At 43.6% G+C, this 24,601-nt stretch overlaps 1 protein-coding gene across 7 annotated transcripts in view; it reads left to right on the plus strand.

The window, feature by feature from the left end:
- NAALADL2 (N-acetylated alpha-linked acidic dipeptidase like 2) overlaps nt 1-24,601 on the plus strand; it is an 819,134-nt gene that overhangs the window by 690,985 nt on the left and 103,548 nt on the right. For all 7 annotated transcript variants that reach the window (XM_079977819.1, XM_079977820.1, XM_079977821.1 and 4 more), the window contains one exon: nt 9,809-9,904. In XM_079977819.1, the coding sequence (XP_079833945.1) occupies nt 9,809-9,904 (96 nt within the window). The remainder of the gene's footprint in view (nt 1-9,808; nt 9,905-24,601) is intronic.

The raw sequence follows: 24,601 nt of genomic DNA on the forward strand, positions 1-24,601 counted from the left end.
ACGCATTCCATTATATATGCAATCATATCTAACGTGCCTGGTCTTGCATTTAAGTAGGAACCACATAAGCTTCAGTTCATATGGCATATCAGGGATTTTTTCGCGGGGGCAGGGAGAGAATGATAAACTTTTCTTCTGTGCTGCAGTCTTGATGAAAATCATCCTCCTTCAAATCTGCGTGGTGTCTTTTGCTGAGTGTGAAAAGGGTTGCACATTTCATATCCCTCTAAAATGAAGTTAATTACATGGAAAAGGGTTAGAAAATCTAAAGAATGGATGGAAGAAAGCAGATGTACATTCTGACACATGCCATAAATAAATCAAAGGGAATGAATTTTTTTTTTTGTTCCCATTTAGAAGCCAAATGTAATTGATTCATAAATCAATTAATCACTGTGTCAAGAGACCAGAGGGCAGCAGAAAATGGTGCCCAAATTAAAATGAAAAGGAGGCAATTCTCTTTAAGATTGGAAGTTGGATGCTCAATCAAAGTCTAATCAGAAGTGACCCACTATTGTGAAAGGGGAAGCATCAATATCTTTCTAATTTCACAAAACACTTCCTTAAACGAAAGCTCAAATGATCAGGAGAGCTGATCATTCTTAAGGGAAGATGAGTGAGTGATCTTGTCTGAGGACATTTTGGTTGACTGCAAGTGTGATGGACACAGGAGTGACACCAGAGAAGCCTGTTCAAAGGAGTGGAGGAATGACAAGGACCATTATCAAGATCGCTGTTGGGATACATCCAACCTGGAATACCAGAATATTGTTCCAAAAATCAGATAAACTTTACAAAGTCCGCAATACCTGAAGGAGCGTCTCCACCCACATCGTACACTGAGGTCCAGTTCTGAGGGCCTTCTAGTGGTTCCCTCACTGCAAGAAGTGAGGTTGCAGGGAACCAGGCAGAGGGCCTTCTTGGTAGTGGTGCCCACTCTGTGGAACGCCCTCCCATCAGATGTCAAGGGAATAAGCAACTATCTGACTTTTAGAAGACATCTGAAGGCAGCCCTGTTTAGGGAAGTTTTTAATGTTTGATCTTTTGTTTTGTTTTTAATATTCTGCTGGGAGCCGGCCAGAGTGGCTGGTGAAACCCAGCCAGATGGATGTATTATTATTAGTATTATTATGCTGTTACTGCAACTGCTGCAGCATATGGTTTGCCACTGTGAGAACAGGATACTGGACTAGACTGGCCTGATCTCAGTCTCTCCATACATTTTTAAGTACTTATGGTGGGTGGTGGTGGAATTAATTAGCTGGAACTTTCTGTTTCTGCCTGACTGTTGAAATAATCTCTTTGTTTTCCTATTATCAACTCTCTTTACCCTCTCAGAGGGCAAGGCAACAGCAGAAGACAACGTCTGTTGGGAATGCTTTGTAGCTGTTATAGTCCTTGAATAGTGAAAGAAGCAGATCAGCAACACAGCTTTGTCTATCAAGACCTGAGTAGACGTAAAGGCAGAGCAAAAGTTAGCATCTCACATGTGGCCATATGGTGTTCCTTTATTGTCTGTTGCATATGGTTAGCTCCTTCAGTCCTCAAGGTGTTAACCATTGCATTAGTGTCGGCTAAGTAGCACATTTTCAGTTATTATGCTTATGAGGGAGAGATAGTGTTGCTATTGTTGACTCTGTTGAATAAATCAATGGGAAGACTCACTCATTTGTATGTGTGTATGAGCACACTGCTGGATAAAGCTACCCTGGAGTACTGTGTCCAGTTCTGGGCACCACAGTTCAAGAAGGACACTGACAAACTAGAACGTGTCCAGAGGAGGGCAACCAAAATGGTCAAAGGCCTGGAAGCGATGCCTTATGAAGAACAGCTAAGGAAGCTGGGCATGTTTAGCCTGGAGAAGAGGAGGTTAAGGGGTGATATGATAGCCATGTTCAAATATATAAAAGGATGTCACATAGAGGAGGGAGAAAGGTTGTTTTCTGTTGCTCCAGAGAAGCGGACACAGAGCAATGGTTCCAAACTACAAGAAAGAAGATTCCACCTAAACATTAGGAAGAACTTCCTGACAGTAAGAGCTGTTCGACAGTGGAATTTGCTGCCAAGGAGTGTGGTGGAGTCTCCTTCTTTGGAGGTCTTTAAGCAGAGGCTTGACAACCATATGTCAGGAGTGCTCTGATGGTGTTTCCTGCTTGGCAGGGGTTTGGACTCGATGGCCCTTGTGGTCTCTTCCAACTCTATGATTCTATGATTCTATACCCTTACTAAGTACTGAGATGTGCTTATAAAAGTATCTGGGCTGCACACTATTCATTGGGATAAAGAAAGGGTGACTTGCTGACCTCCCGGAAAAACACAAATTCGATCTTCTCCTTTTAGGTAAAGATCATAAGTCGACCCAGATGGTCACCAGATTCTGTCTACAGATCTGTAGGCGCAGACCATCCCCCAATACAAATCAGTCTGTCAAGAAAATCCCCATACTCAGACCCACAGGTGACTGGGCCAATTTTCTATGGTAGTTTTTCCTAAAGATTTTATGTGTTTATGCGTTTAGCACATTTTTTAACATGTAAGCCATTGTTCTCACAGTGGCCAACCACATGCCTTTGGGAATCCCCAAAGCAAGGTCCAAGCACGAGAACATTCTGTCTTCCTGTGGTTTCTAGACCCTGGTTGGTTAGTTAGTTAGTTAGTTAGTTAATATACTGCCCTATACCTGGAGGTCTCAGGGCGGTTCACAAAAAAGATTGCGATATATAAAATCAAAATAAAAACAATAACCCAATAATTCATCCCCCCAAAAGAGCCACATTTTGAAAGGGTATAGGATGTCAATCAGATCAACCAAAGGCCTGGTTAAAAAGGAACATTTTTGTCTGGTGCCTAAAAGGTATATAATGAAGGCGCCAGGTGAACTTCCCTGGGGAAAGCATTCTACAGACGGGGAGCCACTGCAGAGAAGGCCCATTCTCATGTTGCCACCCTCTGGACCTCTTGAGGAGGAGGCACACAAAGAAGGGTCTCAGAAGATGATCTCATGGTCTGGGTAGGTTCATATGGAAAGAGGCGGTCCTTGAAGTATTGAGGTCCTGATCCAGTTAAGACTTCATAGCTCAAAACCAGCGCTTTGAATTGGGCCCAGAAACTAATTGGTAGCCCGTGCAGTTGGACCAGGATTGGTGTAATACGCTCAAACCGTCTTGCTCCAGTGAGCAACCTGGCTGCTAAATTCTGCACCAGCTGAAGTTTCTGAACCGTCTTCAGAGGCAGCCCTATGACTAACACATTGCAGTAATCTAACTTTGAGGTTACCAGAGTAGTTACAACAGTAGGTAGGCTATCACTCCAGTGGTGGCTCATGAACCTTTACGATAATGGTAATGGGTGGATAGTTTGGACCCAACCCAAATGATACTGCAAGGCCTTTTTTAGCATGCAAAGTCAGTCCAGATGAACAATTCATTCAGAGTTTCAGAAAACACTCAGAGACAGGAGGGTTATTGGGGAATTAATTCAGAACAGGCAGCGTGGGTCAAGTGAATTGGTTCAGGGCCATGAAGCAGGTTTGCTCAAGCAAGGTATTTTGCAGCGTGATTTAAAACAGGGTTGAGACAAAGCCTGGTGGTAGCTAAGTAGAAAGGCAACTGCTTGGCATGTCGGATGCCTTAGGTTCAATCTCCGACATGTCCTTTCTCTGAAACCTTGGAGAGCAGCTGTCACTCAGTGTAGACTATACTGTACTGGGCATTTGAAACAAGCCACAGATTGTGTGCAGAGTAGACCACATAGATGGAATCACTGAAGAGATGCAAAGAGACCTTTGCAAGGTTTAATAACAAAAACTCCTCAAACATACATCTTACATAGTGGTTATAATTATCACCCATCCATCCACCGGGGGGAGGGGGTAAGGTCATAGCTGTCAACGTTTCCCTTTTTTTAAGGGAAATTCCCTTATTCCAAATAGGATTCCTCGCAAGAAATGGGAAAAGTTGACAGCTATGGGTAAGGTACAGAGTAAAGCTCATATAGCAAACACAATTGCTGACACAGCTAATCACAGTGACCTATCAGCACCTGTTACACCGCCACACAGCTGCAAAAACTAGGTCAGGATATGCACCCTGGCCCTTAAAGTGGTACACACCCTGTGGAACAATAATGAACCCTACCTTTAAACAAACTATCCAACAGACTGAGCTAGATGGACCAATGTATTAAGTCAGTATAAGGCAGCTTCTTGTGTTCTCTAAGTTCCTGTTTCAGAATACTAGGCTATGCTCCGTATCTGATTATCAGTCTTTGCCCAGCTTGTCATCTCTGCCTTAATCCTGCTTGTGTTAAAGTTGTGCCTTATCAACAAGGCGAAGTGGGTGGCTCAGCTTCTGGGACTCTTGTCATATGTCAATGAATTGCTCAGAGCCTCTTCCATCAATCATGCAGTCCTACAGTGTTCCAGTTCAGCTGTGATGTGACAGAAGGTTATTTTCAGGAATTCGGTTGAAGAGAAGAAAGTTGATCGATGGCTGCTGATCAAAAGATGCCACCCCATTAACCGAGAGCATGGAAGGGAAGGACTTTTTGGCTTGTCATGTAGATCTGATGGTCTTTGGGTGGTGGTCGGCTCTTCATCCCATAATGAAAAACCTTGGAGTATTTCCAAAACTGCATTTAAAAAGTTGGGAAATAACCGCATTGGGTCTGAGTGTGTGCGTATGCATGCATGTGCAAGCGCTATTTCTGGCACTCCTTCCTGCAGCCAATGGGAAGTCAGCCAGTGTTGCGGAAGTTGGTCCCCGCTCTGCTCTGCACTGGTTTAGCGCGGCGCACGGGAGCCGACTGAGTGGGTGGCGGGGGTCTCTGAGTGGGCAGCAGGGTCCATGGGCCGGTTAAACGACCCCCATGGGCTGCTTGTGGCCCATGGGCCTTAGGTTGCTGACCCCTGGGCAAGATGGTAGGGTCACACTACAGAGACAGTCTGTGTGAATGAGAAGGTTTTAAGCCCATGTCTAAAGCATAGCACCATAGACACTTGTTTGGAATGGTGTTTTGTTAAAATAAGTGCAACAATGATCAAACGCTTGCTTTGAGTGGTCACGGAACAGACCTTAGAGGCAAGTAGCACAGTGAAAAGGTTCTCTCCTGAAGACATCATCATCATCATCATCATTTTATTTGTACTTTAAATGAGCTTTAATATATGGTGTGTACACAGCCTTAGTAGTTTCAAGTGCACTTAGTTCTTTTAAGCGGGAGGGTGCTGGTTCAAGTGCTTTATTGATTTGTTACCTATCCATTGTTGGCAATTTGTGTGTGTTATTCGCGCAGCAGTACATTGGGCTCTGCTCCTTTCCACTTAAATGTACTGATCTGTTCAGTTTCCCTGCATAAACATCTAAAATAAAGATGAATCGTTACTGTCAATCATGCCTCTCTTATGCACTGTCATCCTAATAATGAATGACTGGAGTGGTTCTCTTCCTGGAGATATTTGGTGTGTGTGTGTGTGTGTGGCAGGGTGGGAGTGGAAGACGAGCAAGTGCTGAGCTCTCATAGATGAAAATACAGTGGTAAGGAATCTATTACCTCATTAATTCTTCTGAGAATGATTGATTATGCAACATTCAGATCTTGCGGGTTTCTTTAATGTTTCATCCAGTGAAAAGCAAGGAGGTCACCACAGTTATTTCCTACTTTGAAACTGAAACAACCACTTCGTCTTTTCTGATTATTTTTTAAAATGTAAAGTATATAATGCATTGGAAAGATTGCATATGGGTACATTTTTTTTAATTATTTCTTTCCACATTGCTATATAGATTTGTAAGGTATGGTGTTCGTGGGTTTGATTTTCTCAGTATTGGAACCATAGAGAAACAGTGGTACCTCGGGTTACATACGCTTCAGGTTACACACTCCGCTAAGCCAGAAATATTGCTTCAGGTTAAGAACTTTGCTTCAGGATGAGAACAGAAATCGTGCTCCAGCGGTGCGGCAGCAGCAGGAGGCCCCATTAGCTAAAGTGGTGCTTCGGGTTAAGAACAGTTTCAGGTTAAGAACGGACCTCCGGAACGAATTAAGTACTTAACCTGAGGTACCACTGTATAAGCTGTACACAAGACCCTTTCCAGTCATGCCCATCACACTGCTGTTGATATAAAGGTTTTTATATTTGCAGTACTAGTTAAAGCCCTACTTATTTATCCAGGCCTTTGGTTGTGTCTTATTGGTCGAGCATCTGCTTTTCATGAAGAAAATCTCAGGTTCAATCCCTGACAGTTCTGGGTAGGCAGGAGAATGTTCCTTATCTGAAACCTTGGAGACCTGCTGCCAGTCAGTGTAGGTCGTACTGCGCAAGATGGACCAAGGGTCTAACTCAGTAGAAGGCATCTCCTTATGGTCCATCTATTCAACCAGTGATCTCTTTAGCCACTGAGAACCAGGATATTTGCATGGCCACTCCCTTCATCTGCATATTTCCATGTGAGGTTCTGTTTCTTGCTCACTAGATGTCACATTCTCTTCTCTGTTCATTTTGTACATAGAGGGATTCTACCACTGTCTCCACTTGCAGAGCCAAAGCTGCATGGGCGTTCCATATACTCAAGAGCATCGTACGATTGAGGTTCATGTTCTAGCGGGATTCCAGCAGATAACTTATGGAAGAGGAGGTTGGAAGGGAGCTTAGACTGGGGCTGGGAGTCTATCTTGGGAGAATAGAAAGGAGCATTGGGCACTGCCTTTTATATGTGCAGATTGCTTGCAGGAGAGGGAAGTCAGTTTGCACCTTGTGTGAGAATTGTGATTAACATATCTTGTGGACTTGTGGCAATGCAACAGATTTCTGGGAAATGATTTACAATGAACTGAAAAAGATGCTTAAATTGACCAACACCCCCCTCCAACCCAAAGCATTTTTGCTGGGGATAATAGGGACGGAAATTCCCCAAAAGCTGCCTAACCTTTTTATGTATGCAACAACTGCAGCAAGAACTTTATATGAAAAGACGAAGAGACTCCAACTAAGGAAGATTGGCTTATAAAACTGGTGAACTATGGGGAAATGGTGAAACTGACTGCTAAAATAAGAGGACAAAATGATTGTATTGTCATAGAAGAATGGAGGCCATTGGAGGACTACCTATTGAATTATCATTCTTATATGAAATCATGTGCAGGATTTGAGATATGAGCAATGGAAGAATGTGGAGAATGGATTTTGGGGGCTTAGAAAATAAATGTAGATGTGTTTTAATGCAACTATTAAGGGGGAATATAAAAAAACAGGGAAGGATAGACGGGAAGTCAAGAAGAAAATGTGTAACAAAAAAAGATACATATGATTGGAGTTATGTAATAATTTTGGAAGATTTAATAACAATAATTACAAAATGAGAGAGAATTGTGATAAAAATTGCTAGAAGCGTTTGCCAAATTTATTTTGCATGAAATGCCACTGACGTCTAAACTTGTTTAAGTGAAACAGCCAAGCTCGGGTTCTTTGTAGAAAAGGAGCACACTGAAGTTTAAAACAACCAGAGACCCTCAGAGCAGTGCCCTAGCTGTCAGAAGCAAGCTGGGAAAGTTGCAAAATGCATGGCACAGCAAATCAATCCTGTTAAATCTTCCAGCGGCATTAATATCACTTCCAAAGCAAAGGTTTCAATTTCAACACTTCACAGTAATATATGGTCTCTAAAAGGAAAACTTTCTGGCAAGTCAGGAATGGATTAATCACGCTTTTGATACTATCCATTCCAAAATTCAGGACTCTACTAAAAGTGGATATAAGGACTTGAGCATCAGGCAGCCGACTTTTGAATATCAGCAGATGTCAGACATGGAGAGAAGCTTCAAAAACATTTCCAAACATACAGGTGCTTATCACCTATGGCCAAACACAGCTAGAGGAACATTTAAAAACAAAATCTCCAGCAGAACTGCATTCAGAGTTCATCAAACGTGCCATTATCTTCCCTGGCTCACACTGAGATGCTAAATCAGAAATGAGGGACCTTCTTTCAGCCAGAGGACTATATTCTGTCCTGGTCCATAACCCCAAGGACCACTTGCTAGTGCAGAAGCAAAACTGGGTGCCCGCTCAGGCTTATATTATGAACACTGAGAACTGTGATGTGATGAAGCAGCAGCACAACCTCTGCAGTGCAAATTGGCTGCTCTCAGATCATTGAATTATTTCCATATGTACCGAACTCACAGTTGTGCTTCCGCATTTGGGCAAGATACACATGGAGGTCCTTTGCTTAAGCTGAAAATTAGTAGAAGCTACCAATGGGCTTTGAGCAGTAAGGTTCAACAAATGGCAGGAGTTGAAGTAAAATGGCAGGAGTTGAAGTAAAAGAAGGATACGTCCCCGCTTTTGGTGAATTGGCACTGGGGAAGAAAAGCTGGTGCCACATGTTTTTTAATTTATTTAATCATTTTTTTTTATACAAAGAACAACTGCAAAAGACACTACAACAAAAACCATAATAACAATAATAACACAATTTGACAATTCAGATTTAAATACACTGATATACCTATGACTACACCTTTTTAACAATATTTTCCCACCTCTCTCTCCTCCTTCCACTTCCCCCCACTATCCACCTTATCGCTTAAATATTCATTCCAGATTTCTTCATATTAATCCATTCTTAATTTGTGTCAATATGCAATTCGTTCATATGTAGCTAATCTGTCCATATTATTCATCCATGTGCTCAATGGAATCTTTTTGCAGCTCTTCCAATTCATCAAAACAAGTTATTTGGCTTCTAATATAACATGTTGCTTAAAAGTGTTTTCATCCATTAAATTCTTTGCTGGTCTCGCTTTGTGCTTATCTGATGGCTGTTTTAGAATTGTTGCATTTGTTTTAGCTTTATGTTCCTATTATTTTTGCTATTATTAGTTCTTAATTTGTATGCTGCTGTTTTGAGTGTGTGATTTGGTTTAAGTTGGAGATTGTATTATTTATTTATTTTATTATTCTGTTATTGATTTGTTAGCTGCCTTAGTGTGCTTGGAAATATTGATGGGGTAGATTAAAACCAAAAAAGCCCGAACCAAATGCATAAGCGTGAGACAGTGAGCCCCTGATAACAAGTAGTGTTAATTTATTACTGTTAATCTCGGGAACTCAGTAATAAACAATGGTCCATCTCTGAAAACTATCTACCACCAGTTCTTCAAATAAACTAGCTCTTTTTTTAATGAAGTTCACTGTTTTGCACTTTAGCACAACATCTTGAATGCCAAAAGAAAAAAGGTAAATAGGATAAATGGATGAAACTGAATTGAACTGTAAACTGAACTAGTTCAATTTCTAAATGGATGTACATGAACAGGAATTAGTTCATTTTTATAATTAACATTTTAACCTATGCCTACTACTGAAGGGGAGGGATGCAGTTCCTCTTGAATAAATAGTTTTGTGTTTTATGGCTCTAATTGTCATGCATATATAATTTCTGACAAGCCAATTAGTCATTTCAAGTTTTGGAATTACTAGCAATGCACAAATGAAATCAGTATGGATTTTTCTCCCCTTAGGCGTAATAATGCATTGAACGGGGAAGTACATTTACTAAGATAAACGTCATTTCAGGAGAACACTTTTTTTTTACAGTAAAGATAACTGTATCCCTTTTTTCTGTTCCAGAGTTTGGAACGAGTAAATTAGATCACTAAAATGAAATCTAATGATCAGCACAAACTTTGAAACAATTTGAGGTCCTTTGAACCTTCAGATAGAATCCAGTAAGGCATTTGAAGAAGGAAATCAATAAGAAGTCTAAAAGGTTCTCTCCATCTCCTTTTCTCTTTTTTTGTCACACAGACGGCAAGTTTTCTCTCTGAAGCCCTTTTCCCTCTACATTCAACAATATCCAACGAACTAGTGTCTTCCTTCAGCCTGCATGAATCCATCGCAAAGGTAGAGGAAATTTAAGATGTCTCGCTCAGTAATACAAGCATTCCTTTCATGTTAACCAATTATGAATGAATCAATTTCTGTTTCAAAGGTGTTTCAAAAATATTTCTATGTGCCAGACTGGCTGGTTATTTAAATGCATTAGAGTGCATTTCACATTCTCAGTATTCAGAATACAAAAGCTTCAGAATCTGTTTATATTTAAAATATTTGGGCCTCACTGACATACTGATTGTCCCATGGTTTGCTTTGGTGTTGTTGTTGTTTAAAAATATTCCGGTACTTCCACAATAGATCACAACCTGAAATTTGGTATACACAGAGATATTCAATGGTGTTCATCATGCTGACTAAAGATGATGTTAGGTTCTGTTTGTCTTGGTAGACAATCCTGTATTCTTGGTAGAGTATTCTCAAGTTTTTCTATCTCCTTTTTAACCTCCTCTTCCTTCACCAAAAACCTCTTATCTCCTACAAAAGTATAGAAATGTACTACACATATTTGATTCAGAAACTTCTTATGAACTTACTCAATTTCTTACAGTTTAATATCCCCTTACTTCCATCATGGAACCCAAGTTGCTATAACTGTGGTTCCCATTCACAGACCAGAACCAAACCTGCTTATCTTCAGGCAAAGTAGTGACCTCATGTTACTTCAGGTCATAGGCTGGGATGGTATACCAAGGATGGGGACCTTGTGGAACACCAAATGTTGCTGAAACATAGCTCCCATCATCCCTGGCCTTGAACCATGTTGAATGGAGCTGCCACTATATAGGAAAGAGTAGAGAGAAGACTTCTTGTCATGGCCTGTTGGAGTTTTTATGAAGCCTTAAACTGGGAATGCTGCAGATTAAAGAACGTTTGTTGTGCAGGATTCCCCTTTCGCCTTTCTTGGCAAGCAAGACAGCTGCTTTGACACGCGTCCTTGACACTAAAAGGATTTCAAAGGGGATCCCTGTCACTCCATCCTTGGACCCTGAGGTCTGGAGAACGCACAATTCATCAATCCTGTTTACAGGAAGAATTACAGTCACCGTTAAATCATCTGCATTTGAACAGTCCCTGTGGTATGTGCTGGAACGATTAGCAGTGACAGAAGTGCTTTTGGATAGGGAGATTGCAGTTTCTTTGAGATAATTATCACGTGAAATTTTAATGTGGTGGCAGTGGTAAGGAAACTAATTTGTAACCTCTTTCTCAAGCACTTCCATTGGCCTCCACCCACCTCAGTTGAGCAGGATGACAACTCTCACATTTAGCTATATAAACTCCAGCACTGATGTACTAGGTAATTAGAGATGCTGGACTTAATGATCTTATGGGTAATAGTCTTAGCTGGTACAGTGGTACCTCGGGTTACAGACGCTTCAGGTTACAGATGCTTCAGGTTACGGACTCCGCTAACCCAGGGTTAAGAACTTTGCTTCAGGATGAGAACAGAAATTGTGCAGCAGCGGTGTGGCAGCAGCAGGAGGCCCCATTAGCTAATGCGGTGCTTCAGGTTAAGAACAGTTTCAGGTTAAGAACAGACTTCCGGAACGAATTAAGTTCTTAACCCGAGGTACCACTGTAATGCATTTCATTTCGCCAACTTGAAATGGTCCCCTATTGAGATGGCAATCGTATTACTTCGTTTGCTCCAAAATGTGGTAAGCTGACCCTCCAATGTTTGAGGTTCCTCCTACTCATTCTGTTAAGTGGGACCCTAGACTTCTGCCCCCAAATTCTACTGGACTCCAGGATCCATCCTCCTCAGGTAAGATTTGAGCTAGAGCCAAGATGAACCTCCAGAGAAGGAAGGGCTAAAAATGTCATCTGCCTCTGCCTGAATATGGCTTAGCTTGAGTAGAATTGGAGCTCAGCCTGGAAGCCTTGGTTAAATGTTTGGGGTCTCTTGCCCCCACCTCCACAATTCCCTGACAGCTCCAACCTTCCTTGTGGGAAAATGCCTTACCTTTAGACAGAAGGAGCAGGTCACAGGGAGCTCCCTTTGAAGGTATCATCAGCTGCAAATAATGATCATGTTTAGATTGTCATTTCCATCTGGGGGTTATGGGGTCCGTAACCTATGATTGCTCACAGGAAATGTCATTCAGCAGCCTGTTGTTCCATACTACTCTCCCAAAGTAAGGCCATTCTCCCCCCCCCCCTCGTTTAGGAAAGCAGAGCAAAGAAGGGAGTAAACAGCAACAAAGGATTAATTTGGGGGTTTTTCAAGTGTTCAGATCAGATACTTGGGGGGGGGGAGATGAGGTGGGGGTTTTTTCTAGTACTTGACTGGAAGCCCTCAAAACAATTTGTAAACAGGGTCGGTTTCTGTGCACGTCCAGTTCAATCCAGTTTCAATCCAAACGAATCCAGGACAAATCCTGAAATGGACTGCTTGGCCCTGAGAATTATTTTATGGTTTTTAATAGGTAGGCACACTCTGAGAAATACTTTTCCTCTTTCCAGATTTCAGTTAATATCATCCACAGTGCTTGAAGGGAGATACCCCAACACTCTTTGGAGTCTGTAGCATCTGCAATGATGGGGAAATTGGGGATTTGCCACACAGCTCATTTATGTGTCAGAGAGTACAGGACTCGAATTCTTTTACTGAGTTGTTGGAGAAAGATAGAACAAATTTAGAAAGAAGATATAATATGTGAATGATTATGATGATGGGAAAGAAGTGGCCACATTAGTATGAACCCTTGGCAAAGCAAGACAAATATCCATGTGTGCTTGACACTTTAGTACAATAAATTAGTTTTCTGGGGTATGAATTCATAATTTTGAACTTGTAATTGCATACAGTTTATCTTGTTGCATGGACGTTTTAATTTATTAAACACATTTATGTAGACCTGTTGTGGCTTTTGGCAGGACCAAATGCATTTGAAGTGAACTATCTGTAAAGTAAAATGAGTTTGGTGTTATCTCAGAAGGCCTTAAGGGCCTTGACTTGCTCTGGGAAAGTGCCAGATCCACTGAGGTGGCCAGCGCCTTTTGAAACCCTGCATAATTGGGGTTCTAAAAAAGTTTATGGGTGCAGAAGTTCCTCCACTTCAGAAGTTGACCTTCCATGAGTCAGAATGTGGCAGAAAGGGTGATGTAGCAGGTCAGAGCTAGAAAACTCACCCCTGGTGGGTGGGTCTTGTGTGTTTACTTTAATTTCTGGAGAGGGTCTGATTACTGGTAGAACTGAGCCAAATTTCTACAAGTTTCATTTTTCATGTCAGAATTTACGCGTTCAAGGGGAGAAAACATTTCATCAAAGATTAGGTTAGGTTCATCCCTTAGATTAGGGTTGTTGAATATCTACATCCCTTCCCAAACTAAAAAGGAAAAGTAACCAACCAAAGTGAAAAATGAAGCAAATAAGAAGGGGAAAGGTTTTATCTACTTTTTAAATTAATGGCACAATCACAAACCTAGATCTGCTGGGGTGAGCAAGTTAAAATGTGGAAGGTCTCTAGTTATGTTGGCGTAAGTCCCCAACTTTGGCTCAGACAGAGATACACCATCCCTCATCCCAGCTCAGCTGGTGCTCATTAGCTCTATCATGTGACCTGACAACATGGTATAAGCCCAAAAGGGCTATGTAATTTAAAGGCTCCCCCTCCCCTTCGGCTGGGCTTAGCCTGGCTCAGGTAGCAGTAGACTGACTCCTGAATGGAGTTTGGATCTGGCTTAAACTTAATTTAATTCACTCTGACTTTTGTGTTTGCTCCCAAGTTTTTGAGAGAACCAGAGCTTAGAGGCAGAGCTGTTCCAAAGTCCCCCAAGACTGATTTACAGCTCTAGCAAATTCTGCAGACCCTGAAGCACCCCGTACAACCAGTGCTTTCCCCCAAAAAAAGTGTTTAGGGGTACTCTCCTTTTACTGTCCCTCAATGAGGCCAAACTTAGATTCACAAAATGTTTAGAGGTATGCATACCCCTGCGCCCACCCACCCCCGAAAAAAGCACTGCATACGACTAAACTCCTGAGCTTTGGGAGAACAGGAAATCCGCAATCCCCGAGCTTGTGTGGTCTAAGGTGAAGCTTAGTTAGTAAGTTCATATATACCCGTATTTTTCCCTCTATAAAACGCACCAGACCACAAGTATTTTTCACTCTATAAAACGCACCAGACCACCAGACCAAAACGCACCTAGTTTTTGGAGGAGGAAAACAAGAAAAAAAAATCTTCTGAATCTCAGAAGCCAGAACAGCAAGAAGGATCACTGCTCAGTGAAAGCAGCAATCCCTCTTGCTGTTCTGGCTTCTAGGATAGCTGTGCAGCCTGCATTCGCTCCATAAGACACACACACATTTCCCCTTACTTTTTAGGAGGGAAAAAGTGAGTCTTATAGAGCAAAAAATACAGTATTTCCTGTCACTTCTTTTCCCTGCTCATGTGAATGTAAGCAGGGCTACTGCCAGTTGTGTGGGCTGGTGGCCTAATTTAGGGACTGAGCTTTTTGTGGAGTCTTAAAAGCCAGCTGTTTAAGCAAGGGCCAGGACTCACGGGAAGAGCATCCGCTTTGCAGGCAGAAGGTCTCAGGTTCAACACCCAGCATCTCCTGGTCAGGGTGGGAGACACATCTGTCTGAAACCCTGGGCAGCCACTGCCAGTCAGTGTAAACAATGCTGGGTGGACCAATGACGTGGCTCACTATCAGGTAGCTTCCTATGTTCTGATGCCCCTATGTTCCTTTGGTGATTATTTTTAATTTTTTTAATCATTCTTGTGTCCAGGACTTACACGGATCTTCAAGGGGATAATTGAAAGCAGCCAAATAAATAGAGAGAGATGCTTGTGTTTTCCCACTCTAGCAAAACTGAAATGGAAACTGTAGCTTTCATTTCCGTGAAATGGTTCCATATGCTTATATCCTTACATCAAGGACCAAGCAACGTGTTACATCAAATATGTCTTTTAAGGTTACCAGACGTCCCCATTTCCCAGGGACAGTCCCTGGATTTACAAATCAGTCCCCATACAAAATCCATTGAAAAAAATCTGGTAACCTTATATTTAGATGCTTGACTTGAATGTTTTTAAAATCAAACTATCAGATGTAGGGGTGCCCAGATCTTGATAGGGAACATGGCGGGGTGGAGGTGTTTAACTTTTTGCCTCTCTATCACAGCCTTAATGACCCACGCCAACCCCACAGAAAAAATTCTTGCTACTTGTATGAGTACAGGGTTTCCCAAACTTGGCTTTCCAGCTGCTTTTGGACTACAGTTCCCATAATGGCCACTGGTCCTGCTAGCTTGGGATGATGGGAGTTGTACTCCAAAATCAACTGGAAACCCAAGCTTGGGAAATGCTGTAATAGGAGGAAGCTCAGAAAGGTGTGTGTGGTTTTTTCTGGTTCTACAGAAGGGAGAGAAAGGGTTAAACTCCACTCTATCCCTGCGGTCCTGCATCTTTCTGCCCCCAATAGCTGCTACTTTGGTCTTTAAAAACAGTCACACGCAATCCAAAAATGTGTTTAACATAATATCATGTTTGGCCCCACACGACAGCACAAGACCAGACCTGCTGGGACAGGTCAATGGCCCACCTAGACTAGCATGCTGTTCTCACAGTGGTCAACAAGACGTTTATAGGAAACATGAAAGCAGAAATTGAGTACAATAGCATTCTGCCTTCCTGAGGTTTCCAGTGTCCAAGCAGATGCCTATGGGAAGCCCATAGTTAGGACCAGAATGCAACAACACATGCTTCAAACCCCCAGTTGCACTAGTAAGTTTTATTTAAAGTGTTGAGGACCAGGTTGTGCTTAACATGTACTCGCAATTTTCTTTTTACATTACCAGCCACTTGAAGAATCCAAACTGCTTATTATACATATCCTTCCTCTTTATTTCAGACAGATGAGAGTTGCTCGGTTTAGTGGATGGTTTCTTTTGCTTCATCTTTCTTCACGTTCTTAAATTACCGAGGCAGCTAAGAAGTTGGGAACTGTTGGAAGAGGAAGGAAATATTGATGCAATCTAATATTTTTTAGCATGTGCTGTTAAGGTTCTTCCATCTTTCCAATTGTCTATTAGATTGCAGCAGAACAAAATCCTTCTGTAGGACTTCACCTATATGATTCAGAGTCTAAAAATACCATCTGTATACCATCTGCACATTGATCTTCGGTATAGTCCCCTAGAGGAAGAGAGAGCTCAATAAAGTTTTATTTACTTTAAATGGAGTGTAGGGGAGGAGGCGGGGTAATTTAATTTCACCTGTAATGGAAATGTCTGAGATGGTACATGAAAGGGAACTGCAGCTATAGAGGGTAGAACATAATTTATCTGATGAGTTCTGTAGTTAAGCATAAATATTAACACATCAGTTATCCATAGTCAATGTATGAATGGTGGTAGAATTATTATGTTGCACACACCGAAACATTGTGTGTGTGAGCAGGCATTTCTCTCATCATTGATTGATTCTGTATGTGGGTCCCAAACCAAAGCTCAGGGAAGTGTCTGTCGCTCATTGTTAGAATATGTGATTTGCACACAAGAGGGTTGTATGCAGAATTATACTCAGAGTAGACCCAATGAAAGCAGCACACTTAAGGTAGTCAAACCCATCAATTTCATTACGTCTCATCAGCTTCAGCCCACGCTGTTCAAGTTTCAATCCCTGACGTGCAGCTAAAGGATATAAGGGTTATTGGTCCGGTCCAGTCTGGGCTTTGTAAGATTCCTGTTTAGGAAAAAATAAATCTGTCAATTTCAGTTCTCTAAGTTTCTCATTTTCCCAGTCTTAAATTAAGTTTCCCACATTTGCTTTCCTTTGATTATCATGAAAATTCACCAGCATTTTAGCAGAAATTTCAAATACGAAACACATTTTTTTTTGCAGGCAGTCATGACTAACGTACACATTTTTGCAAGTAATTTTCCCAAATGCAAAGTATTTTGAATGTTATATCCACCATTACAGGCATTTAATGCAGATTTTCGCATGTGTTCATTGTTATACATAATACTTGTTTTGAGAACTGCATCATAAAATCCAAAGAAATGCAAATTTCAAAGGGTAGCTGTGTTTCGGTTTGCATGTTGGTTCAAGAAGTTTGAATTAGGCAGGTTCTCATTAAAATGCAAGTGAAACCAAATTTTCACTCAGTTATTCTGCCTGACACCTTGGAGAGCCAGAAATCACATTGCAACACTGATGATTTTTTGAACCTTAAACAACTGTTCATTCTAAAAAGCCTATGCTCTAATACATGTCATGGTTGGAAGTGAGTAATATGAATATCTAAAAATAAAGAATGTCATGCCTAAGAAGGTGTACAGTACAATCCTATTGGTATAAATACTCAGATGTAAGTCCCATTCACTTCACATGGCTCATTTGTAACTAAGGGAATATAGAAACACTCTGTTAAGTTACTTAACATTGTTGTAAGCTGGGCATTAAACCTTTTAATCATAACAGTTATTAGTTTGTGTTTTCTCTTGCATTTTTCTGCAGGGTGGGGACAAAGTAGAGGTAAAAATATTTACATTTTTGTTCTTTTGTAAAGGCGGATTCAGCTGCTCTGCTAATATTGTCAGCTGGTCTGAGTTTGGATGTTTGTGGAGGAAAGGAAGAGAGAGAAATTCATCTAAAGATGAGGGAAGGGGGCAGACTTTCCCTCAAGTATTTTGGTGTGTTTGTGGGATGGCTTGCCTTAGATTTTTGTTTTGTTGTGTTCTAAAAAACTGATTGCATGATGATGGTGATGGTGATAAGTTTTTGGAAAATAAGGAACTTCCCCTTTTGGGCACCTTATTTCTAGGTAGCCCAACCCCATTCTTGCATGGTTGGTGATAATGCCAGTAGCTCAAGAGGCAGTGCAGTTCTCCCTATTCCTAAAAACCACTCAAAGCAGAAAACTTTGGTGAATTGTTGCTGTCTCATCTCAGTCATGAAAAGGGGCTCCCACAAAATAATAATAATAATAATAATAATAATAATAATAATAATAATAATATATTTTATTTATATCCCGCCCTCCCCAGCCGAAGGCGGGCTCAAGGCGGCTAACAACAATCAAACAATCAAACAATCAGATAATCGCACATTCTAAAAATATTTCATTATAAAAATCAATTAAAATCAAATTAATGGCAACTGATTAAGCAAGATTCTGTGCAGGTTGCCAGAGGAGGGAGTCAGGCTGCGCCCTGACCAAAGGCCTGGTGGAACAACTCTGTCTTGCAGGCCCTGCGGAAGGATGTCAGGTCCTGCAGGGCCCTAGTGTCTTGTGACAGAGCGTTCCACCAGATTGGAGCCGCAGCCGAGAAGGCCCTGGCTCTAGTTGAGGCCAGCCTAACCTCTCTGAGGCCTGGGACCTTGAGGATGTTATTATCTGCAGACCGTAGGTTTCTCTGTGGGGCATACCAGGAGAGGCGGTCCCGTAGGTACGAGGGTCCTAGGCCGTATAGGGCTTTAAAGGTTAAAACCAGCACCTTAAACCTGATTCTGTACTCCACCGGGAGTCAGTGCAGCTGGTATAGTACCGGATGAATGTGATCTTGCAGCGAAGACCCCATAAGGAGTCTCGCCGCGGCATTCTGCACCCGTTGGAGTTTCTGGGTCAGTCTCAAGGGCAGCCCCACGTAGAGCGAGTTACAATAATCCAGTCTGGAGGTGACCGTCGCATGGATCACAGTGGCTAGGTCAGGGTGAGAGAGATAAGGGGCCAACTGCTTAGCTTGGCGGAGATGAAAAAATGCCGCCTTTGTTATAGCTGTAATCTGCGCCTCCATAGAGAGGGAGGTATCGAAGATTACACCCAAACTCTTAACGGACGGTGCTGGCACTAATTGCACCCCCGCAAGAGATGGGAGTTGCCCCCTCAATCCCATATCGTCCCGCCCCAGCCAGAGGACCTCTGTCTTCGAGGGATTTAACTTCAACCGGCTCCCACGTAACCATCCAGCCACAGCTTCCAGACATCTCGCCAGTGTGTCTGGGGCCGAGTCAGGATGGCCATTCATCAACACATAGAGTTGGGTGTCATCAGCATACTGATGGCAACCCAGCCCAAAACTCCGGACAAGCTGGGCGAGGGGGCGCATAAAGATGTTAAAAAGCATCGGGGAGAGAATCGCACCCTGAGGCACTCCACACACCAAGGAGTGGCGCGATGACAATTCCCCCCCAAGCGCCACCCTCTGTCCCCGACCAGAGAGAAACGAGCGCAGCCATTGAAGGACTGTGCCCTGGATCCCCATGTCGGCAAGGCGGTGGTCCAGGAGTTCGTGATCGACCATGTCGAAGGCTGCTGACAGGTCTAGAAGAATCAGCAGCCCCGACCCGCCTCGATCCAGCTGCCTGCGGAGATCATCTGTTAGGGCGACCAGAGCCGTCTCGGTCCCATGACCAGCGCGGAAGCCGGACTGGAATGGATCCAGAGCAGATGTTTCATCCAGAAACCTACCAAGCTGTTCAGCAACCGCTCTCTCAATCACCTTACCCAGGAATGGAAGATTCGAGACCGGGCGGTAATTGGATAGATCTAAGGGATCTAATGATGTTTTCTTTAAGAGCGGACGCACCACTGCCTCCTTCAGTTCCCCTGGGAATATCCCGGTGCCAAGGGACAAATTGATGATATCCCCCAGGGGGGCCCGCACCTCGTCTGGACATGCTCTAATCAGCCATGACGGGCACGGGTCAAGAGGACAGGTGGTGGGCTTTCCAGCTCGGAGGAGTCTGTCCACATCGGCTGGAGATATCCGGTCAAAATGGTCCAATACTGGACCTGAGGACAGTCGAGGGGCCTCCAGTTCCTTTATTGTATCCAAATTGGCAGGGAGGTCAAGGCGGAGCAACAGGACCTTCTCCGCAAAAAAGCTCGCAAATGCCTCACAGCTATGTGTCAGATTGTTATTTAAATTTGGCTGTCCTTCAAGGGACATTAAAGACCGAATTATACTAAATAATTGTGAGAGCTAGCGGATGCAATGGCGGCCGAGAAGTAAGACTTCTTAGCGGCCTTCACTGCCATCTCATAGGTTTTCATAAAAACCCTATAAGATGTTCTTGAGGCTCCGTCACGGGCACCCCGCCATACTCGCTCTAGCCGTCTGAGGTCCCGCTTCATTTTCCGAAGCTCCTCGGTAAACCAGGGAGCCCGGTTTCTGCGGGGTTGCAGAGGGCGCTTAGGTGCGATCTCATTGATGGCTGCCAGGAGCTGGGTGTTCCAGCCCTCAACAAGCTCAGTCAATGAGTCGCCAGGGGGAGCAAGGTCCCTCAAGGCTTGACGGAATCTATCAGGGTCCATCAGCCTCTGCGGGCGAGCCCAAATCGGCTCGCCACCTAAGCAGGGTGGGGGTGGAAAGTCAATCCTGGCTTTCAGAGCGTAGTGATCAGACCATGGCACCTTCATTGAAGGAGACATGATCACATCTATACCGGCACCAAAGATCAAATCCAGCATGTGGCCTGCTTGATGTGTGGGGCCCGAAACAAACTGGGAGAGCCCTAGTGTCGCCATGGAAGACACCAGGTCCAGAGCCTGTGAGGAGGGAGCGGCATCAGCATGGAAGTTGAAGTCTCCCAATACCAATAGGTTAGGGAACTCCAAGGCCCAGCCGGCCACCGCCTCCAGCAGACCTGACAGGGTGGCTGCTGGTGCGCTAGGTGGCCGGTACACCAGCCAGACAGCCAAGCTCTCCTCGGAGCCCCACACTAGGCCAACACATTCAATGCCGGGGATCGATGGTGATGGTAGAGCCCTGAAAGAACAATCTTCCCGGATTAATAATGCCACCCCTCCCCCCCGGCCCACAGTCCGTGACTGGTGGAGGACGGAGAAACCCGGGGGCGCCATCTCTTGTAAGGTAACAGTTACCCCTTCGCGCACCCAGGTCTCCGTCACACAAGCCAGGTCGACCCCCTGCGAGGTAAAGAAATCTCGCAGGGTGGCGGTTTTGTTGCCTATCGACCTGGCATTGCACAACACCAGTGAAGGAGGTGAGTAATCCTTGCTCACCCTACCCTCGTCTCTCAGGATGGGGCGCAGATTGGAAGGGGTACGAGCATATCCGTATCTCGATCCCCTTCGCCTATAACATCTGCCCCCACCGCCATACCTCCCTCGCCCCTCCACGGTAGCAATTCCAAGCCTCATAATAACCTCCATTTACAAAATAGAAAAACAAAACAACCGAAAAACAATTATGCCCAAACAAAAACCAATCCCCACCCCACTCAATAAAGGTAAAGGTAAAGGTACCCCTGCCCGTACGGGCCAGTCTTGACAGACTCTGGGGTTGTGCGCCCATCTCACTTAAGAGGCCAGGGGCCAGCGCTGTCCGGAGACACTTCCGGGTCACGTGGCCAGCGTGACATCGCTGCTCTGGCGAGCCAGAGCCGCACACGGAAACGCCGTTTACCTTCCCGCTGGTAAGCGATCCCTATTTATCTACTTGCACCCGGAGGTGCTTTCGAACTGCTAGGTTGGCAGGCGCTGGGACCGAGCAGCGGGAGCGCACCCTGCCGCAGGGATTCGAACCGCCGACCTTTCGATCGGCAAGTCCTAGGCACTGAGGCTTTAACCCACAGCGCCACCTGCGTCCCATACCCCACTCAATATCCCACCCCAAAACAAAACAAGATGGAAGAAAACAAAAATACATCGATAAAAACCACCATTCACGGTGGTACAACAAAATAAGCAATAAAAACACGTTTAAAACACCTTAAAATATATAGAACATCTTTAGCATTTGCTGCAGCAGCACCAGTGTCTTTAAAACTATCACGGAGGTGAGCCTGGGCCCCGCCCCCTAGGCCAGATGGAATTAGCCTGAGGAGGGAGAGGCCTTACACTCCAAACACTCACGATGCAGCAGCATAATAGGGTTATACTTTTTTTTCAGGACAGCATTGCTTCATGTTGTGTTACTTTTATTGTTGTTAGCCGCTCTGAGCCCGGCTTCAGCTGGGGAGGGTGGGATATAAATAAAATTTTGTTATTATTATTATTATTATTCATGGAGCCATATCAGTTATAAACTTGTTCCGGGGTTGAAAGCCCGAAAGTGATGAGCAGCGCTTTGTTGGATCAGACAAGAAGGTTCAGTCTTGTTCACAATATTTTGCTCTCGGTGGGAGGAGGGGATTTGATTCAGTTCGCATTTTTAAAGCTGAACTCACAAAACCTGCATTTTCCCAAACGACACGTGAATTGAAGCACACCTGGCCTTCGAAATTTGTGCATTATCTGCGCACTCGGGAGGGAAAGACTAGGACCTTTTCATCTTCTTATTCCAGAATTCTATCTCTCTGAACACAGCTTGTGAATTTCCTTAAGAACAACCCTTGCTCATATCAAATTGTTGCCGGCAACCCTCCCTGTGCACACCCCTCCTTTCTTGTGGCATATTAAAGTTCGGGGGGGGCAGTGCCTGTATACCTTTGTAACAGAGAGAAAAGATTCCAGCGTCTCATACAATGCAGGCTTTCAAACTGCCGCCAACGGGGGTCTGTCCTTGAGTTGATGGGGCTTCAAAGTGTAGCATTTCTTCCAGCGTTTCTTCTTCACAGATGTACACTTCCTTTTTGCCATTCATAGATGCATAATTAAAGTCAACAAAGGGAAAAAAATATTTACTGAAAGTGTGATGTTTTATATTTACCTTATATTTTGTGGGCATACTTTACAATTTCTCAGTATATTGCTCTCTCGCCCCCGCCTTTCTCTGTGTGTGTAGATAGATAAGCTAGGCCTTCCAGAGTTAGTGACCTTTACTACTTATAAGCTCATTATCACACTAAATTGAGCTGCCATTGGTGGAATCCTTTCTGAAGCCAGTATTTCTAATCAGACACGACCTTCCTTCATCTGTTGCAGCATGTTAAAAATGGAGAGAGAGAGAGAGGAGGAGGAGGAGAAGGAGGAGGAGGAAAGTATTTGGTGGTGTGCCAGAGGGGGGGAAAGATCCTGCCACATTTGTCTAAGTGAATGTTTGTTACTTCTACTTAAGAATGTTGGATAATTATGACCAAAAAAGGGGAAACTGAAGCAGATTTTATTTTATTGTCCTATGTTCAGAAAGGAGATCAATCCATTGGTGTTTTCTGTTGCTATTGTGCTCCCAACCCCTTCTGGGATCTTTACTTCCCCCTCAGGGAAATTACTGAGGTCACCATGCATAGCCAAGCCCTTTCCAGGCTCCTAATCCCTGCCTGGTCTCTGTCTGAGAGAGTGAAGCCCTGTCTCAGCCCTTTCTAGGCTCCAAGCTGATCACTCTCCGATTCCTATGTGTCATACAAGACCAAGCACTTTCTAAGCCTATCTGACTAGGATCCAAATAATGACGAAGGCTGCTGCCTCCACCTTGGAGACCCTCAAGCCAAGTTTGGTGACACTAGCTCAAGAGGTGGCCAAACATGTAAACAAAACGGGCAAAGTCACAGTGAATTCGCATTTTGGTCCACCATCTTGATTCAAAATGGTGCCTGGCATACCAATGGTGACTGTCTGCTGCCCCCATCTCGGTAACCCTTTTGGCAATGACCTTAGCCTCTCAAGCAGAGATTAGAACAGGCTTCCTCAACCTCGGGCCTCCAGATGTTTTTGGCCTACAACTCCCATGATCCCTAACTAGCAGGACCAGTGGTCAGGGATGATGGGAATTGTAGTCTCAAAACATCTGGAGGACCGAGGTTGAGGAAGCCTGGATTCAAATAACACATGGATTAAGTTGTAGTGAATGACATCTGTTCAACAGAGTTAAAGGAGTTAAATATTTCAGTATCTACCCTTACCTAATTTAGAAGCAGGCTTGTATGTAATAATGACATTTTAGCTTTCACTACTTCTTCTCTCTCTTTTTTGGTATATCTTTTCAATTGTCTGGCATCTTCACAGCTGGGCCTGAATAAATAAATCCTGATTTAGCAAAGTAAATATTGCTTTTATGATAATCAGTACCCAGCACAAATGTGCCGTTATTGCTGTAAATTCAACATTTTCTCTCCATTTTGAGATGATAAAGCTTACACTGGCTTTAAGGAATGTGTCCTATAATACCAATTACTGTTAATCTTTCGAGGGACATAAGACCGTTCAAATCGAGCCCAAGCTGGTTGCTTGAAGGGTCATGGTTGTAATTTAAACTATGTTTTCTCACACACGAGCAGTGGAAGAATCTACAAATTCAGGGCCAATTCTGCTATGGCCAAGGGAGGGCTCACCCTTCAGAGATTTTATGCTTTCCCAGCTAAAGCTTCGTAAGATTTGCCTTGAGGGTTGGGGAAGGCAAAGATTATGCGGTGGTGCAAAAGAGAAACAGTTAAATAATTTGCCTCAGCAGCTGATGGGCACCATGTTTAAATGACTGGCTATTGGGATTAGGTTCATTACAGCTAAGTATGTAATCATAGTTAATCATTCCCTGGTTTTAGGCTGGCAGAGGACCAGGCAAAATAGCCTGGCTTGGCCTTGAACAATCCAGGTCCACCCATATTTGAATTCTGCAGCCCATCTGCCAAATATATGCAGGCAGGATTGGACACCGTTCCAGTAAACGCGGTCTTTGGCATTATGGCTGAGGGTGTCCCAACCAAAATCGTGGTCAGCATTTTCAAACTAGAGAATGTTGTGATAAACATAAGATCCCTGCTGAAACAGTCTATTCCATGTTGTCCCTGTTCTTACAGAGCTCCTGTTCAGAATGCAACATAAGCCATGGCCTTTTCTAGCATCTCT

The sequence above is a fragment of the Podarcis cretensis genome (genome assembly GCF_951804945.1).
Source record: "Podarcis cretensis genome assembly, chromosome: 5".
Lineage (NCBI taxonomy): Eukaryota > Metazoa > Chordata > Lepidosauria > Squamata > Lacertidae > Podarcis > Podarcis cretensis.